The 20,263-nt window shown below is 43.8% G+C and overlaps 1 protein-coding gene across 2 annotated transcripts; it reads left to right on the forward strand.

Moving 5' to 3' along the window:
* The first annotated feature begins 1,474 nt into the window (after window positions 1–1,474).
* VXN (vexin) lies at window positions 1,475–18,785 on the forward strand. Of its 2 annotated transcripts, none has more exons than XM_035316138.1 (6): window positions 1,475–1,681; window positions 5,331–5,386; window positions 10,432–10,558; window positions 15,010–15,071; window positions 16,319–16,407; window positions 17,012–18,785. In XM_035316138.1, exons 1-6 carry the CDS (start codon window positions 1,615–1,617, stop codon window positions 17,196–17,198), a joined length of 588 nt encoding a protein of 195 aa, XP_035172029.1. In that variant the 5' UTR covers window positions 1,475–1,614; the 3' UTR covers window positions 17,199–18,785. The 2 variants fall into 2 exon arrangements, with proteins under 2 accessions (XP_035172029.1, XP_035172030.1); XM_035316139.1 differs by having other exon boundaries at window positions 16,322–16,407.
* Window positions 18,786–20,263: the final 1,478 nt, after the last annotated feature.

The following is a 20,263-nucleotide window of genomic DNA, read 5'->3' on the forward strand; positions in this document are numbered from 1 at the left end:
GGGGGGGGGGCAACTATTCAGTGTTGCTCTTCATTATTTTTTTTATCCTTTTTAAAGCCTTAAATCCTCCCTGCATAACCGCCTCTGCTCTATTCACCGCTGAATGGACGGTGCGCTGATCTTTTTATTGGTGGGTAGTGGATTTGGTTTGATTGCTTGACACGGGAACAATAGCGGGATAAACAATTCCTTTCGAGCCCATGAAACTCCCCATCTGTTGGGCGCGCGCGTGTTCAGAGGGAGCCGGCCAGGGACAGATGAACACGGCAGCCAAGCCTGATGTTAATGGCATCAGTCATACAAGCAGAACATGTGGCACAATAAATCAAAAACTAATTGAACTTTTGCTCGATTATGTCGCCGTCCCACTGCCCATTTTAAGCAGCGCACGGTTTCCTGGAACAATGCCCCCAGCCCCTGCCACAGATTCCCTGCCCTCGGACAGCAGGAGGCTGCCCTGGGAGGTAGCAAGCGATAGCGGCTTCTCTCCGCTCCTTTCTTGCTCGAAACAGTGACACCTTCCTCAGAGCCTCCTTCCAGGCTCAGGATGTGTATTTGACCAATATTTATCTGTGACATTTATCTATGACATTAGTATGACAGTGACAGCCCACGTTTGCTGGCACGTTCCAACTGGGACTGTTGCTGACAGGATTCTATAGAAGACAGGCAGCATTAATTTTGGTGCTAATTACAGTATTAATGAAGGCTGGACTGATATAATTTAATATCACTGTTAGCACTTGAAAGTGTTTCTGCTACATCTGTTGCGGGAGCCTGCAAGCCAACATTTTCAAGCTTAGATGTCCATGGCAAGAGTAAGTCAGCAGAACTTGAGGGGGCAAATTTCCACAGAAGTGGAATAACAATTTCTGATGCGAGCATGAGGGAACACACTTGAAATCTTTAGAAAGGCACCCCTATACTGAAGTGAATAAATGTGGAATAAGGCCCAAGATCCCTCAAGCCATGTAGAAACTTGGCTATGACTGAGCCACCTGCCCCCACTCTGGAGCCATTAAAACATAGGGGACATATATTCAGACATACGGATGCCTGCCTGACATGCCCTTCTTTAGCATTTAAAATTTTATTCTGACATGCTCAGGAATGCTAGGATGTTTACAAATGTAAAAGGTGAGGCACCAAACACTTAATACACTTAGAATCAGCTCCTCGTGACATGGGAGGAGCAGCATTTTATGATGTGTGTTAAAGTACACAAAATGTAACCCAACTCATTTTATAAAACCTTGCAGCACTTCTGTAAAATTTTACTTGCCCATACATTAGCTGCACAGAGCAGACTTTATTATTAGCCATTTCTTGTGGAGGATTCTCCAAACTGATAAAAGGATAAAATGTTCCTCTCTGAGCAGAGGCTTAAATAACAGCCAAATTAAATCTTTGTATTAATAGTATTCATAAAAAGGCAGATGGGAGCAGAAAATGTTGCAATGAAGAATATGGAATGAGATGAGATCACAGCATCAGTCTGTCCTTTGTAGATCTGGACAATGATCACAGAGCCAGATTGGATTAGTGAAACCTATTTACCAGAAGTTCAGAGCAGTTGCATGAAGCTGAAAGGCAGTCAGGAGAGAGAGGTGGAAAATGCACCAGATTTACAGCTGCAGCGACGAAAATTTAGAAGTTTTCACCACCGTGATTTCATCCAAATGTGAGTACATCAGAGCTATAATGCTGGGTGCGGTGTTGTCTTTTGGATGGAAGGGGTGTTTTATCCTTAGGGAAACCTTTGAAAGGAGCAGCTCCTCTGTCTGTTCTGCTTGCGCCGCGCTGCACTGCCAGCTCAGTGCTCTCTGCTTCTTTCTGGAGCTAATCCATGCAGGTGCTTCGACATTGTGGCTGTGTAAAATCCTCGCACAGGCAAAACTGGGAGAGATCTGGAATCAGTGTTCGCGTACCTATGAGGTAATTGCTAAAGTGACAGCTTGCAACTGTGTGGCTATTCTGTGTGATAGAAAAGAAAATGAAGTTCTGTGAGCAGTTAGCAGCTCAGATGAACTGGGTGAACTGCATGAATGTGGAATTTAAGTCTGCTGGCTCAATAAGTGGAACATTTCCAAAGCCATGCCCTCGAAATGAATGCATGATTAACATTAATTGCTTGTAATGAAGAGTAAGAACCGGACAAAGCCTAGTCTGCATTTGATTGAACAAATTAGTTTAAACTCAATAGCTGCATATTTCAGCAACAAGAAAAAGAAAGCAGGTAAAAGCAGGGAAAACAAATTGTGGGGCCAGATCTGATCTTTACTTGCAAGCTGCAAGCCTGAGCTCTCAGCTGCTTAATTTCAGAACGTAAGTGGAAATGACAAAGTGAACCGTCATTGTAATTGTTTTTGTTGCCTGAAATCTGGACTGCACATACAAACAGCCTCTTGCAGGCAAATCCAGAAACGGCATCTGCAAGAATTCAGCCATGCCTTCCTGCTGCTGCTCCCTGCAGAAAAATCGTGTTTGCAGGGAGAGCCCCGCAACCCCACTGTTTTCATTGCTGCCATTGTATTCCTGTGCAAGTGGGTCACTCACGTCTACCTCCGCAATTCACTCTTCTTTCAATGGCTATTCAAGTAATTGCATGTTTGCTGGTGCTGTGACTTCCCTTTCATGCCTTCCCTTTCTTCAGCCCATGTGAGCCATTTGCCACGTATGCTGGCAAATGACAGGCAGCGAGTGAGTCAGTCTGTGGATCGTACGCACTCTGAAAATAGGCAAATTTATTACCATTAAGTACATTAGTACACGGTTCATTGTGCACCAGCCTGGTGCCAGTAACAGCACAACAGTACTGACTTCTGGAAGAAATATGTATAAACTGTACTCCTCACGCTGGGCAGTAAAATACATAAAACGCCAGAGTGATCCTTTGTGTCACTAAACTTTTCTGCACTTGAGTTTAAAGTGCTTTGCCTGTGAACAGTTAATGGTTATAGTCCTCAAACAATGCAATACCAGTAGTAAAGGTGATTGCAGCTGCTTCAAAAGTGAGTTACAACACATTCACAGGAAAATAAATAAATAAATAAATAAATAAATAATGACTTCATTGTGCTTGTACGATTTTCACCCCATGCTTGCCATGATTTAAAATATAAAATTACTTATACAGGAGAAGGCAGTAGGGATCCCTGAGGATATCACCCCATTCAAAACAGGCTGTGATCAGGCTGACAGCTGAGCACACTCTAACTGTGCACACAGACAACTCGCTTGTGATAGGTGTGTAAGCACCCTGTACCTCAGCAGGTTGCTAGCAGGGGACTGGGACAAGATTTATCACCTCCTGTGTTACCATCCTGCTTAACTATGGACAGAGCTTGGCCAAAACTCTGTTTCTGTCTGATGGGGTCCTGATGCTCAGTATTTGTATCCTCACTGTGGTGTCTGAACTGGTGGTCTGGTTTTCAGTGCAGGTATTCAGCATTGCAGAAAATCAGACCACCCATCTGAAGTGGGGATTTCAGGTCTGGATCCATGAAAGTACCTGAACAGTGAGCTACATAAAGCTGAGATCCCCAGACCCACAGGCTAGTGGCTGTAGGCACTAAGACTCCCGGTTTGCCTAGATTCCCCCACTAAAATTGCCAAAATGCCTGGATTCCTGTGACTGAGCACCTACACACCCCAGGGCTGGCAACTTCCCTGCGTGCAAGGGAGAAATCATGGGATGCCACACACAAGTCATTGCTGGCATTGTCCCGCACTGCCAGGGGTAGCTCTTAGACAAATGCAGGTTGTGTAGGAAGTGTGATTCTGATCCCATGGCCAGCTCTTCTTGTACCACAGCCCCAAAAGCTGCTCCGTTTTCCTTCATACCATCCAGGGAGAGGCCGTGGCATGGGCAGCAGTGCCCAGCACTGTGGAGGCCACCGCTGCTGTCACTCAGCCCCCCACGGCCCCACAGGCAGCGGGAGCAGTAGGCCCAGGTCCTTCAGGACTGCACCTCATCACTTCAGGGCAGGAACTCAGATTCACAGCAGTAACAAAAAGCCTTGGGCCAACTCCAGCTGCTTCCACATCTTCCAAAGTCTTCACAAACATTAACGCATAGCAAAGATGAGCACTGCAGCTCCTGGATGCCAAAAATGTAAAGGCAAACACAGCTGGAGAGCAAGAGTCACCTGTGACTCCTTAACAAACCTTCCTGACGCTTCAAAACCTTTGGGCTATAAATGGAGCCTGAATGGGAAGCCTCCCTGCACACGCCTTGCCCTCAGGGTCAGCATTTAGAATTAGAGTTAAACCTGGCTCTGAATTTTGCAAGTTTTTGCAGGCTCCCTTCTGTAACCAGCTGCTAAATAAATAAATAAAAAAGGAACAGATGTAGCACGGATGTTGTGCTTTGGACATAATGCGATAAAACTGAAATTTCTTCATGAAGTGATTTGAGCTTTCTGGAAAAAAAAATCTGAATTTAGATAAAGTGATGAGCCTCTCCAAAGTCAGTGTAGATACTAGTCATGGTTGAAGCTTGCTGGATGGAAGGAGAAGCTCGATTTCTTCTAACACCAACGAGCCCCAATCCCAAATATAGTCAGGCAGGAGGCCAGGACACAGCCTCCTGTAGGAAAAGGCAGATTCCTCCTGGAAACCCATGGGAAAGTGCAGACACTTTGGGAAGGCTCTTGCCCTGTGCCCACAGATGTCTGCATTGTATAGCTAGAAAATGGTCTCTGAGGTGACATTTAAAAAAAGACTTTCTTTTGTGTTGTTTCAGCTGGAAACCTCCTTAAACCCGTTTTTCTTCCCCTCCCCACCATGCCATCCTTTTGGGGAAATTCGGAGGCACATTTGACATAATCTTACTGGTGTAGCACAGCTACAGCACCACAAAGTAATGAGAAGTGGCTTTAAAAAACATGAAATGAGGTGAGGTTTTGTTGTGGTGGTGGTGGTATTTTTTTTCTTTTTTCTTTTTTTTTTCTTTTCCCCCAATAATAGCAGTTATTATCCAGCACCAGCTGTCTCCAGCCCTTATATTTTCTGAGTCCCCCAGCAGAGACTGCATGGGGGCTAAGAGAAGAGCTGACATGCACAGAGACACCAGACAAGTGTCAAACACCACGAGCCTCTTTGGACACTCTCTCCCATTTCATGCCCGCCTGCAGTGGGGCAGGAAACCTACCTGAGGTGAGGGTCGCTGCTGGTCTCCTAAGACTTCACCCCAAACAGAGCAGTGCCCATTTCCACTGCAAACCAGCAAGATCCTCACCAGCACCCTCAATGGGCACCACAGTTGCGTGCTACTTGGGCATGTCTGCCTCCACCCCACTCTGACTGTTTTTCTGTTGTTCTTTTCACAGCATGTAGTCCTGCCCGAAGGAGAGCCAAAAGTACGCAGCACATCCTAACCAAGAGTGTAAGAAAAATTTCTCTCCCTCTCTCTTTGTTTCATTTGTTTGTTTTCATTCTACTTGGCTAAGTTTATCTTTCAAAATGCCATGGAGAAATGGGAAGCAGATCTTTCAGGACAAAGAAGTGTAGCAGTGTCTGATGCAGAGAATGAGAAAAGGGAGTTTCTATACAGCTACAGATGATTTAGTCCCTATATACAGATTATTAGAGAATTACTTTGAAACTCCTCAAAAAATAATGTCTTTGTGCAGAGCTATTCAAAATGAACATTGCTTATAACACGGGTCATCTGAGGGATTCACAGACTTAACTCTTATCCATAAAGCACTAATAATAGTGCCAGAGGGACAGGCAGGAAAGAAAAACAAGCAAATCATAGCAATACATACACACATTAACCGGGGAGCCAGTACCACATTACACAGAGAATTTGGGAGGAAAACATCAAGTGATGGGCTGTAACCTCCAGTCAAAAAAAAAAAAAAATGACTCTAAGAGAGCCACAGGAGGATGCTTGTCCCTTGCTCCTGGTGGCACAGGGTTAACCTGGCACCTAAACATCTCAGCATCTTGCATCTGTGTATGGTTCTCTCCTCTCTCTCCATCCCTACCATCCACCACAGTGCTCGCTCCTGCTTTGGGCAGAAAAACACCTAAACATTTACCACAGCCCTGTGCTATGCAGTCTCAGTTTTTTTCTCCTCATTCCCTGCTTTCCCTTTACTGTATGGGTGACTCATGTTCGGTGCAGTTCTCTTCAATAGGTCTCTAAGTATTTTTGTCCCTGATTATATCTGCTAGGCATTATTATTAAATAAATAGTAATAACAGCATTAGTAAAAGATCTGAACACTGAGAAAATGTTTTCCAAGTTTAGACACTTTGACATACTGGTTTCATTTGAGTTTTCTTGTCTTTAGAGCCAATTTTCCTTTCTTAAACCCATTTAGCCTATTCATGACCCCTTCCATCATCCCTTTATTGCAGTTCTGTCTTGTAGGCATGACAGCCCCGCTTTCTCTTGTGCATGTTAAAGCACAAGCTTTAAGACTCTTCTGTCAAAGTGTTTCTTCTCATTGCAGACACAGGTAGGTCTCTAGCACTTTGCTGAAATATTTTGCTCCATGGTCTTTCCTATTCCCATGCTCTATCCAAATTCTACATTCCCTAATCTCCCCACAGCACCACGGGCCCCCCTGCTTACCACACGTACCCATGCACTGGGAAAAAAGAACTTGCCACATTTGCCCCCATCCTCTCTCCTGGTTATTAAAGCAGATCACAGAACCCAAATACTTCAAAGGATACCTGAAGTGGACCTCAATAAGAGACAGGAATATTCCTGTGTTTTTGAGTTAAAAAAAAAAAAAAAAAAAAAAAAAAAAAAAGTATGTGTGTAATTTCTCAGTTTGTAAAAATCTTATTTTCATCCAGTCACTCGGGCTGTTTCAAAGTGACTCTTCAACCCAAATGAGGATGAAGTTCAGTGTCCCAGTGTTGCTCAAAATAAGCCATTTTTAGATACTCCTTTTTTATTTGTTATGCTCTCACATATGTCGTCACACGACGTAAAAATAGCTTAAAAGTCCAAACAAAAAGTGAATTGTTCTCATAAGGCAGAATGATCATATAGTTACTCTTTTTTCTTTTTCTTTTCTTTTCTTTTCTTTTCTTTTTTTTTTTTTTTGACTAAATAAATACTTTTCCAACCAAATGCCAGATTTCCTCTAATCAGAACTTTCTCATAAACCTATTCAGCTGAATAATTTTCAGATAGCTCTCATCAAAATCTAGGGCAACCGTATGTCTGTTATGATGTTTAAAAACTTAGCAGAAAATTGCTTCTGTCAGGTAGGGGGCCTCTAATATTTAATTTGGGTTGGGTCGGCTGTTGTACTCAGCACTATACTCACAAAGGTCTAAGAAAACAAGAGAGGAAAGTCCCTGTTTTGTTGCTGTATTTTGATATGATTTTCTCTGTCCTTTGGGGCTTTCCTGACCCCAGTGAAAGATATCCCTTGACTGGCTCTTAGTCATGATGCACACAGCATCGTATTAGCAGCAGGAGCACCAAGCCTAAGGAATGGTCTGCAGATCCAGATAAGCAAGGCTTGCAAACCAATGCAATTTGGACAGTCAGATCCTTGACTTGTGCATTCCTCTTTTTCAGTGTGATGCAGCTGCTGATGTGCAACCATTCAAATAAATTGCACCTAGTGGAATATAGATGCCTGTGAGGAAGTTGTGATTACCAATTTCTATACCCACACTAACGTAGCAGTATGATTATTTATTTTTCACTTTTACTTCTGCACCTGCAGTCTGTGCTGTAGAAAAGCCTCAGCTAACTTGAGAGCTTCTGCTCTGGTGATTGCAGTGGATGCGCAACTTTACTCCTAGACAAGGGCAAAAATACCAAGCAACGTGGACATCTGCCAGACTTTTTTTTCATGGCAGAAATACTCAAGCAGTGTAGCATTGAGTGATTTAACATTCAGGTGACTGACCTAAGGTAACTTCCATGACATTCGAGAATCTGCCCCAGAAGCACAATCATGGCAGTGGAAGGGTGAAAGGGAGAAGCACCTTCTTTTATAAAATTATTTCACCAGTATTGTTATTTGCAGTTCCTGTTGTCCTATTAAAAGTTCTTCCCAGTGACAGTAGATCCTTTCTTTTGATTTCCATGCACTCCTATCCCCCTAGTATTGTGATTACAACTCTAAAAACACTCTTGATGACAGTACCTGAATACTTTGCAGAAAGCTGGCAAATCCCTCTGTGTATGCTAGTGCTGCCATGTTAAAAATTAGATCAGCATTAGACCATCAAAAAAAAGCTTACCTCCAAAAACCTGACAGTTCCTCTATAAACAATCACCACATCATCCAGCCTCTAAGCTTTGAAGTTTTACCCAAACCCAGATGTTTAATTGGCCCCTTCTAGTGTGCTTTGGTTCCAAGAGTGCTGATGGGGTTGCTGGAGCAGCCTCTGCACTGTCCTGCAACGCTCCTGTGTCCTCTGTGTCCCTTGTGCAACACCAGTGGGTGTGCCAGGCCTCAGTGCCCTCATGTGCATGTCCACATAAAAAAAATAATAATAATAATAAAATAAAATAAAAAAAGGACCTTTTGTTGAGCTCTGAATTCAGAGTCAGCATCCTGCAAACAGAATGAACCGTGCAAATGACATAGAGGTTTAACTTAGTAATTATTTCAAGAGCTGTTTACTAATTCGGCAGAGTTTGGATGACTCTGCCATTCACACAAGATTTAAATTTCCTCGTACATTTAGAAAAGAAAAGTGACTTCTAGCTGATCCTTCTGCCTTACCCTAAGTACCCTAGAGAAATGTCAGCTCCACTTTAGATCAAAAGTGTGTTGTAGCAGGTTTAGTTTCCTGACCTAGATAAGTCTTTATGTATTACAGTAATGGGTGAGGTAGCTAGCCAAAGTTGCAGTGAAGTCTCGAATTAGGAGTTAAGAAACTCCCATAGTGTACTATAGCCAAATGCTGCAAACAAGCAAGTTAACTGAGATGGTGCTGCTGTCCCTGACTGTAATGGCAAACGGCATTGAAACTTGCTTGAAGGTGTTCTGGCACTACTGATATGACATGTAACAAGAGACCTTGAGAACATAGATAACGTGCCTAAATAATTCCTACTATTTACAGAGTTCAAACTAAGTATCATCCCTTGCAATGCACAGGCAGATTGTTAAATTTCAAGTCAGCTGTGGTTTACACTGATCAAACAAGCCACTTTCAGGACTAGAGACTGCTGCAGCCCGCATCCTACTTACCAAAAACCTCTTTCCATGACCATGCAAAAGCAGCGACCTCGGGTGTCTGGCTAGGAGAGGGCTGCAGAAATTTTCAGCCACACACCAAACAAGACCAAGTGTGAGCAAAAGTTAAATGATGGAGCAGCAAGAGGAGGCCTCCCGCCACCAGCAGCCCCCTCATTCTTGAGTTTTGGGCAGGATGGTGTGGCCCAGCCCTGTCCGGCAGTGCCAGATTCCTGGTCAGGAGAGCCAGGCCCCACCTGGTGCACGTGCCTGACTTCAAGGACACCAGCAGGCCCTTTGGCTTTACCTTAGCACTGGGCACGTCCTTAAGTAGCTTACAGAGAAGGGACTGCGCTAGGCTGCCTGCCAAGATGCTCCGAACTAGAAGAAAACCCCTCTTACGTCTCGGATTAGGGCTTGGTGGCCTCACCAGCCCTTTGCAGCAGCATTTCTGCCTGCTTTCGGCCCCATTCCAGCTACTTGTCCCACTGGTCAAGAGGGTCCAGACCAGACTCCTGAGGAAACAAGGAATCTAAAGAAGTAAAAAGTGGTCGGGTTTGGGCTTTTCCTTTTTTTCCTGTTTTGGGAAACATCTGTTTGCACGTGTTTTTAAATCTGTGTCAAGGTTCACAAACACAGAATATTGCACATTAACAGTACGCTGAATTCAAATTTATTTAAAGAAAATGAATGATTTTATGAACTCAAGGGGACGTACCTGAAGGCTGTCTTGTTTTTATCTGGAGTGTTTGCTAGAAGGCAGACCAGTGGGTGGAATGAGGCCTTTTCCGTGTCAATAGCAGGTGAGACAGGAGAGGCCTGAAGAAATAGCGTTTTTAATTCACGTTGCATAACTTTAACTGACTGCCCAAAATATGATGCAATAAGAAACTAAAGCTAAGCTGACTCAGAGGGGTATCCTGAATCAGTACAAGTTAACTAGGGCCACGCTTCGTTCTCTTGAAGCGAATGCAGGAAGCTGCAGCTCAGCACCTGGGGCCCTGAGGGAACACACCTGATTTTTCCGTGCTTTGTACTTCTCAAGCTCAGAGTCAGAAACCAAACAAGATGAATCCCACCTCAGTCCCCACCAAAGAAACCTCTCCCCAGATGACAGGAAAGCAGTCAGAACAGCGAGCAGCACACTGCTCCCCACCACGGCTGCTCCAGAAGGACTCTGACAGCAGACCCCCTGGTGGCCTGCAGAGGTGGCCCTGTCCCAGTCTGGCTCTAACAGGACGTTTTTGCATCTTCCCTGCAGGTGATAGCGGTGTCTGACTGTCAGCCCCACCACGGTAATCTCCACCAAATGTTCTACAGAGAAGAGGAGGTACGGGGCTTGGGCCGCCTGCGGGGCGGGCAGCAGGGACCCTGCACCACCATGCACGGTAAGTCCTCGGAAATGGCTTCACCGCCTTCTCTGTCTCCACTGCTTCAGAACATTTCTAGGTGTTGCAGTCTTCCAGTCTGCAGTGAAGCAGACATTTTTTTTTATGTAGAGAAAGGGTACTTCCATGCTTAAAACACTTGGTGGAATTTATGAGATAAAGACCACATCATTGCAGAGCTCTGCTCCCTGCAAGAGCAAGCTAATAAAGCAGCACTTGCTTTATTCAAAGTCATAAACTCTCCCTTTCCAAGAGTTGGCAGTATTGTAGCGATGATAGATTGCTTATAACTGAGCTTGCCTGACTCATCTTATTATATAAAATCCCTGTTCAGTTGCTTAAAATTTGCCAAAACATAATCATTTGGGTTGAAATTTTAGATTCTGGATGTCAGCCATGGGCCTGATTTTGTTCTTTTTTTTTTTTTTTTTTTTTTTTTTTACTGAAACTTGTTCGTCATATTTGTGAGAACCCATGAAGGAGAAAATAGAGTTTGCCAATGCAAAAGCAAGGAAATTAATAAACATAAACAGACTGGTCGTTCAGTTCCTTCAGTGCTGATGTGTTATGCTTGGAAGGAGGAAGCTGGAGCAGGGCCGTTTTGGCATGGGATGACCTTTTAATCAAAAACACACCTTTTGCTCTCCCATGAAAAACCACCCAGATGCAACCAAGCTAAAAGACTTTGAAAAATCCCATATGGCAGACGTTTGGTAGAGACATAGGAAGTTTAGCTGTTAAAAGCAGCTAAATATATAAAGCAGATCCTACCATGAACGAGCATGTTCTTCACACCACCCATCTGCAACTACATGGCTTGTAAGGCACCTGATCTGAACACGGAGTGGACAAGAGCAGGGCCTGGGGATCTGGGAAGGGACAAATTGAGCTTGGGACTGTGGGGAAAGATCTGAAACCGGGAAAGGAGCCAGGACATGGCTGAACAAAGAGCTGGGGCTGAGGGGTTGGAGGAGGAATGGAGAAGGAGTGTTTGGGACTGGCTGGGGGGCAGTGGGTGGCAGAGAGGTGCTAGGGGAGAAAGAAGAGACTTGTGGTGTCTGTTGTGAGGGGAAGCAAAGGGGAAAAGGGACCAGGTAAGCATTAATGGGAGAAAGGATGCAGGAATCTGAAAGGAGTAGAAAATGGGGGGAACAATTCTCATAAGGGGAGAAAGGGAAGTGATTGGGCTGAAACTGAATGGGAAAGAGAGAGCAACTAATGCTGAATTCAACATTGTTGATCAAAAGAGAAGATCTGGAAACAAAACAGAGGCAAAATGGACTGTTGGAGGAGCAGACAGAGGGAGAAAAGAGCATTGGACAGGCCAATTTCACCAGGAGCAGCTGTTTAAGACATCAGAGCTCCCCTAGGGCTACCTTAAGTTGTGTAGCATGAGGATATTTGTAGGATCCTGGCACAGAAAGTGCTCAGAGAACTCAGTGGGACATCTCCAAGTTCCTGAAATAGCTCCTTAAGCTATGTCCATTACTGCCACCAGGTTCCTCAGCGATGCACATCACCTAACACAGCTGATACATCCCCTGTTTTCTGGGTGCCTATTTCACAATTCAGACTCTGATACCCAGGAGCACTCATTTCTAGCTGCCACAAAAACTGTACTTTGACTGCAAACTGTGCTGCATCCTGCTCAATTCCTCTGAAAACTGCATCCCAGGAACATCTAATCTCAGTACTCTTTGTTTCCCCGGTATAACCCCTTATCCTCCAGGAGGCTACGGAGCTGTTGGATTTTTTTTTATGTTTCTGCAGATGTTGACCACAGTGATCAACAATACAGAAAAGCCCATAAAAATGAATAGTCTAGCCTTCAGAGGATTTACTAGTGGGAAAACTAGGTATAGGACCACGTACTGAACAATAAAAGCTGAGGATGAATAACTCCTTTCTGAGTAAACACTGTCTATGTGGTGCACTGAATGGGGCAGAACAATCTGTGGAAAAATGGTTTCTGCTCACAAATTAGAGTCTGAATCTCAATGGCTAGACCTCTGGGGAATAAAATAACTGTGGTCCCGTTCTGGTGCTTCATAACTTTTGATCACCTGAATTTACAAATTTAGCATTTTAAGGGGAGAAAAGCAGAAGTGTTTGCAAATATTTGTATGAAAATAAAAATAGCTCTTTGCTATGATCAAAGGATCGTAGAACGGTTTGGGTTGGATGATATGCTACAGCTTCTGGTTTCAGTACGCGTTGTACTAACCAGTATCTACACAGAGAATGAGGTGCCATGAAAGAGTGTGGAAAGTTTTCTGCAGCTGTTTCTCAACAGCTGGAGAGCCAACCTAATGTGTTATAAAGTGATAAATATATTTGTCCCAAGATGTACATCATCTGTTTGCATTAATCTCAACAAATGTGCCCTCTACATATATTTCACCCCTCAAAAACATCTTTCAACATCCTTACTGGTATAGTTCTGACTTCGGTGTTTTCCAGGCTTGCTTCGTAGACAATTATTGTTGAATATTAAGCAGACTTCAGATCTGATAAACAACAAATTGAGATCTGAGTAACAGAACAAACAGTTACATTTTCATAGTAATCTAGAAATGTGCAAGGAGTACAGATGAGAGCATCAGCATGCTTATTGCTAGCATTAGAAACGCTGTACAAATATCAAGGCATAAGGACAGTCCGTACTAGCATGGAGCAGGTCAGGTGTCAAGACCAGAACAATAAACTCCTGACAGCCCTCAAAGCTGTGCTTTGCTTCACAGGGTAGATAGATTAAATATATATGTGTATATATGCATTTATTCTACAGGAAAGAAGTACTCAGTTTTGTACAGGCACTCATCTTGGAAACATAGGGCAAAGTCAGAGTAAAAGGTGTGGAGCGACCCTTGTCCCATGCTTGGCCATCCATAGCACCTTCTGGAAGTGGCATTCACACTGCACCCAGCCACCCCTGTCCTGTCGAGAGCTTACCAAACTGAAGCCACGGGGACTTACTTCTGCTTAAATATTTTGCAAAAGTTGACCAGAGCATTTCCTGTACCTAATAAGAGGGGGATGCTGAATGGAAGAATCAGACAATATAAGAGCAAACAAATTATATATATATATATTGTTCCTGTATATTGTTTATATATTGTAATATTTATATAGATTATCTATTGTTATAGCATATGGTTTATATATTGTAACGATATATATGTTATGTATAATGGGAATATATATATATATATGGACATTAGCTGAAGCACTGCTGCCTGGAGCCACTTTCCCAGCACTGTTAGTAACCTAACACACAAGATGAGAGAAAGTAATTGAATTAAACTTTGACGTGAGGGATACAGTTAGGTACCTAATGGAATTACTGGCGGGGGAGAGCAGCAGGAGAGAAGCTAGTTAAGATATTTATCTTGGTCAGCTATTGCCCCCAGAAGGACAAGACATTTCTGACTGTTAACTCACGCTGGAGATAGTGCTATAAGCAGCATCTCTGCTATTTCTGAGGTTTCCAGTCATTATTTATATTTCCTTGGTAACAGCAGTTGTGAATCATATTGTATTTTCTGTCTTGGTGAATCCTGGTGTTTCTGTAAGTCTTTGCTCTTCCCTTACTTGAATACCACTTTTAAAAAAGAGCAGACACCTAAAAATGGCCAGGAATGAAAAGAAAAATAGGAGAGAAAAAAAAAAAAAGAGAGAGAGAGAGAGAGAGATCCACATCATTCCCACAGCCAAATGGGAGGATTTGGCTCCATGAGAAAAAATCTGGAATCCCTCCTTCATTTATTTCCTTGGCACAACTGCAGGAATGTCAGTGAGCATTTGCATGGGGATAAGGCCTCGACTGAGCACTCGCCTGCAATTGCAAGCTAACCTCCAGGCTTGAGGACAGCAGAGACAGGTCCCACTGGGCCAGAGGCAGACAGAAAGGTTTAAATCCCTCCCTGTGGTGGGGTGGATGTCACACACATCACTGTCCATGTGAGAATAATTCCTTGGGTCAACCCAGAATGGAGAATGACTCCCTGCTCCTAGACAGGACAAACATGATGGGGAGCTCAAGGGTACACAAAAACTGGGTTAGCTTTTTTTCATGTACATACACACGTTTATAAAAATACGTGTATGCACATGTACACACGCACACATATATAAAAGTGTTAGCAGTGGGAAAGGGCGCCATTTGGTCTAAGGAAAGTTCGTCATCTCATTTGAAAAGTCTAAGCGCAGTTAAATGATGTTTTTCATGATGGCTTAAGCAATTTCAATATCATTCATTTTGACATCACAGTAGATGATCAGAATAAAGATTTATTTTTTTTTTCACTTTTGGCTATAATCAAATCTGGTGGGACTACAACCTGAATCCTGGCTGTTTTCATACCTGGCTTAAATACACAGAAGGGTGCTTTTCATACAAGCTGTGCCAATGGGATGATTACCGGTAATGCCCTGTTCCTTATGCTTTGCAGTGGGAATAACTGAACGAGAGTCATCCAAGTCCTGTAATCACCAGTCAGATAGAAAATCTTTGGTAAGTGAACACAGCAAGACCACCTACCACTGCCTGATGCATATTAAAACCTAGTACCTGTTAACATGTCCCACATTAACAGTGTGTCAGCCTCGGGCAGCACTTGCAGGGCTTCTTGAAGGCTTTGAGACAGGCTAGATGCCAGGGGCTACCCGGCTGGGAGAAGGGGCTGGCACAGCAGAGCTGCCCCTCCCGAACCGAGGACACATTGAAGGATGGAGGCAGGCAGGCACCTGCATGGTCAGCCCTGGCAAGACTTGGGAGGAATTAGCCTCTTGCTCCCCAGGAGACTTGATAAATTGGGAAAATATGTATTTCTAAGATGGAACAAGTGTCAAATAATTCACACACTCCAGAACATAATGCTGAAAATATGATAGGATCAATCACAAAGGTCAATACAGAGTCAACAGGAAATCATCATACAAAATCTGAACACTTGTTCTGTAGTAGGGACAAAATGTTTTGGTTCAGAATGATTCAGCTTTGCTAAAATATTTTCCTCCTCTTTTTCTTACGAAAACAATTTTTGAAGTCCTTACACTCTGTAAAAACTAGATTTTCAAACAGAAAATAGTGCTCTGAAAAGTTTCTGATCAACACTAAACTAAGCTACAGAAACTTTATGGCTTCAAACGTTCTTTGGAAGGCCACAATATACTGGATAGCTGTTAGCTGAGTGTTAGCTGGGCTACACTCGAGGAAAATGACCAATATTTAAGGATGGTCAAAATTAACAGCATTAATTTTATTAGTGTAATGGAACTAATTACACCTACCAGCAAATAACCTGATTGAATTTCAAAGAGTATTTGCAAAAGTAATTTCAAAGATCTTTAAGTCTTGGGATCCTTTCAGAGCACACCCAGAAGTATCCAGTTCAGGGGAAACATTCATAAAGGCTCAAGAAATTGTGATGGTTCGGAAAGCAGCCGTAGGTGTGACCTGCACAAAAGAAGCCAGGCATAAAAACTAAGGAATAAAAAGTTATGCTAACCCTCCACATTTATGGGAGGTGTAAGTCCTGCTCATACAGCCACTGTGCGGAAACCAGTGAGACCATTCATGTGAGCAAAGCGTTTGTGTGGGCAAGGGTACAGCAGTCAGGTCCTTAACCTGCTTTTTCTTGCTAAGAGATTTACAGTATGTATTCATTTTCCTTAAAAATTTAAAAACTAAAAAATAAAAGCCTCTTTCCTCAGACTAACTCAGGTTCCCACTCAGCAGTGCTGTTACTTTTCCCCCAGCAGCCCCCATCATCGCTAGCCATCCCCATCGCAGCGAAGCCGGCGGCTCTCACAGGCTCCCCCACGGATGACCACCCGCTCGCAGACGAGTGAGTCCCATCCCATCCCCATCCCTATCCCCATCCCCATCCTCCCCAAAGCAGCCCGGTGGGGAGGGAACGGGTGACACCCCCCAGCCAGGCACCACTTCACCAGGACCACAAGGAATTCCTCAGCTGCAGATCTCTGAATCGCAGCTGTAAAACCTCCTCAAGAAACTCTGCTTGCTTCCCAAAGGCAGGGAGACGTTGGCTGCAGAACACATTGATGACATTGTTAACCATGGCTTTTATACAGCCACCCTGGTGTCAGTTTCAGTTCTGTCACTAGAAAAAAAAATCTAAATCCAAAATTTAACTATTTCCCCCTAAGTAGTCTATAATATTTGTCCTAAGGCAGCTCAGAAAATGTAATTAAGTTGCCATCTTGTCTCTGAAGTGTAACTAAGGAACAGTTTGACCATGGTATAAATGCATCTCATCAGTAGAAATGGATCTGGGTGACATAAGAGCTCATTGTCACAGTGCCATGGGGACACCCATACCTTTGGAAACAGGCAGCCCCATGGGTGTCAGTGGCTGGTCATCATAGGGAAAGAAAAAGGGCCCCAGAGATGAGTGCTTTATTCCAGCCCTCCTGTGCCTTATTTGCCAGCCACAGGCAGCGCTTGAGGAAGATGGCAGAGTACGACCTGACCCTGCCACCAGGAGCAGAAGCTTCTCTGCCACTGACAGGAGGCAACCTGTGCGGCACGCCCAGCCTGCTGAGGAAGATGTGGATGAAGCACAAGAAGAAGTCGGAGTACCTGGGGGCAACAAACAGTGCCTTTGAGGCAGACTGACAAGTCTTGGCATCTCTCAGAAAGACAGAAGTTCCTTTAGCCAGGACAAGGTGCTCTAGGATTGATAAGGGAACAGACACAGGAAAATGATATCCTTTTAATTACTTGATGCCATTGCCTCAGAAAGGTAGGAGAAAGGCTAACTAAGGTAAAAATGGTGAGTGTGATGCAGCGTGCTAGCCTTTCTTTGTTGCAATACACTAGAACCCCAAGTATCCCACTAGATTTATGTCTTGACTCAATGATGCTGAAACTACTGCTGACCTTTTGTACACGTCCTGTCTGAATCAGCTCAGACTCACAGCAAGAGAAGCCTGCCAAGATGTTTGTGTGTTCCTGCAAGGTTACAGTTCTGTTTTTGTTACTGAGTGCCATTGAGTGCCAGGGGTTTGCTCGCTGTGTACCCCCGCTCGCCCTCTTCCACTTCTCATATCCTCTCTTCCGAGAAAGAAGACAAAAAATGCATCTTACAATTTGCTTGGTTGAATGACGTATGCTACACATCTTTTTTCTTCAGTTTTGATGTTTCAAGACAGGGGTAAAAGGTGCAAAAAATTTAAAGACAAGATGAGTCAGAACTGAACAAGTTTGCAAATACAGATTTACCAAACTTTGCCGCATGGCAAGTCACTGGTGCTTTAAAGTGCCCTGCCAGTTCAAACTATGGGCTACTGAATAACCTCAAGAAATAATTTCTTCCATTGAACCTGCTTATTAAGTCAGTAACTTGCTGTCTACCTGTGCACTTCCTAAGTGCACAAAATGCTAGTAGAAAATACATAAATGATGCAAGTAGACAACTAAATGCAAGATATTTGCATATGCCAGACCTTTGCTTATGAACTGGTGGATTCAGTGGAATCCCCTACCCCCATTTTTTTTTTCAAACTTAGAAATTGCTGATCATGGTCCCTTGGGCTTTCCTCTCAAAAAAAAAAAAAAAAAAGTAATACAAAAAATGTCACCGGTATTACAGACAAGACTATATTAGTCAAGAACAATACTTGTCTCATGTAAGTGCTCCCCTGGTTATTGTACAGGACTTTGGTTTGCCAAAGTACACAATTTTAAATACAAAACTGGAGAAATTATGGCTCCTGCAGCTCATAGCAATGATGATTTCCTCTGATCTAACTGCCAGTGCTCCAAAGCATGAATGAATGGGTGCCCATTGATGCACCAAAGGGGTGAACGGTAGGACTGCAGCCAGCAGTGTAACTGCAGTTACATCTCCTTCCCTTCCTACCACAACTACCCAGGTAATTTCTGCACTTGTGGTATCTAAAGCAGTGATTTCATCCACTGCTTGTGTTAAGATATCTTCAAACTGGGCTGTGAAAAAATGTATTCCAAGTTTCTCGTCCAGTGGAGGACTGAGAGAGCCTTGGATTACAGCCTACAGAGGTGCAGGCTTGGGCAGCGATCCACAGCCAAAGGCCACCAAATCAGAGGTACCAAGGCACAGCCCAGGCAGGAGGGAAAGGCTGCAAAAGCAACCAGGCGCATTGGCTTTGGGGTGAGCAGGGTGGAGAGGTACACAGGAAAGGTTCACAGCTTGACAGCCTGAGAAGCCAAAGTCTGCGTGATGTGAAAGCACCTGCAGCTGGTACCCAGCTTGCTTTAGAGAGTGCGTGTCCCCAGCTGCTCCAAGGAGCTGGACGTGCTGGAGAAGGTGGGATGTGGCTGGAAGGGCTCATTTAAAAATATATGATGTCTTGTCATGCTGAGCCTGCCAAGAGGAGAGAGGAACTAGACCTTCATAAAACACCTCAGCTGCCCATCGGTGCTCAGTAACTCAGAGGACAGCACCACAGATAGAAATCACACAGCCTCTCCCCTTTCTCCTCCTTACCAAAGGCAAACAGCCTGACAGACACTCAGCCCAGGGAGATGAGCTCCTCTCCTGTTTCTCCTGTGTCCTCCCAGGAGAGGAGAATCACACAGCTCCTCGTTAACCACACGCAATAGGAGGCAAACCCCTCACAGGGGTTCACCCCACATTTCAGCTGGAGCCTGACCCACTGCCCACGTGTAATAGTCTGGATGGTGTAACCCTGCCAACATCAGGTCCTCCGTGGCTGAACTGAGCTGGAGCCAGCCCCAAATTTTTCCTGAAATGTGTTTTACAGATATCAAAAACCACACTATCCCCTCTCCTGCCCCCAGCCCTGCCAGCAGCTTTGGCCTTGCTGGCACATGCTATTTTTATGTGAATAGGTAAACCTAGTGCATTCAGTGGGACTATTTGCTTGTACAGCAACACATACGTACAAGGAGTAGGGAGAACACTAATAACTAGCCTCATTCCCTAAGCAAAGCAAAAATAAAAAGTAGATAATCAGAGGGAAATGACCATTTGCTGCATTTGGGGTAATTAACACTGAGCACTTGTAGCTAACGTGACCTGGAGAGTTCCGTCCAGGGCAGCAAGAGTTTTGTCTGTTGAGAGCTGTACTTTAGTGTTTCGTTTTGTTAAGTAATAGCTTTAAGCAGTATAAGGATGGAGAAGAGATGGTTAATGTTTCTACATGACATTTGCTGTATCTTGGAATGTTTATTTATTGTTTCCTTATTTATTTAATTTATAATTTGTGTCTGTGAGAGAAGGAGATATTTGCAAGATGCATAGTTAATTCCTCTGTATCCCAGGAACTGCTGTGAAGATTTCTTGTATTGTAGTAGACACCTATTTTATTGATTCAAATAAAATACATCCTATTCATACAAAAAAATAAAAGAAACGTGTAGCATGTGGTAAGATATGGATCGTGGTGACTTAAAAGCATTTTGGAAGGATTTTGTGAGAAATAAAGGCAGGTTTTCTGATACTGAAGAGCACAAACATCTGATGGCAAAAATCCAAGGTTTGTTCCCCCACAGGAAGAGCCTGGAATTACGTGTTTGTGAATGGTCCTTGTACTGTAGTAGTGGAAAAGCCATCCGTTTTTATGGGATACTCAGAGAAAAGCCCTGGCACAGCCAGGCGTTAGACATCACGCATATGTTTACTCATCTGATCAGAAGTGCACTATGGACAATGACATCTCGTCTCCTTGTGGCCCTGG

The sequence above is a fragment of the Oxyura jamaicensis genome, chromosome 2 (assembly GCF_011077185.1).
Source record: "Oxyura jamaicensis isolate SHBP4307 breed ruddy duck chromosome 2, BPBGC_Ojam_1.0, whole genome shotgun sequence".
NCBI lineage: Eukaryota > Metazoa > Chordata > Aves > Anseriformes > Anatidae > Oxyura > Oxyura jamaicensis.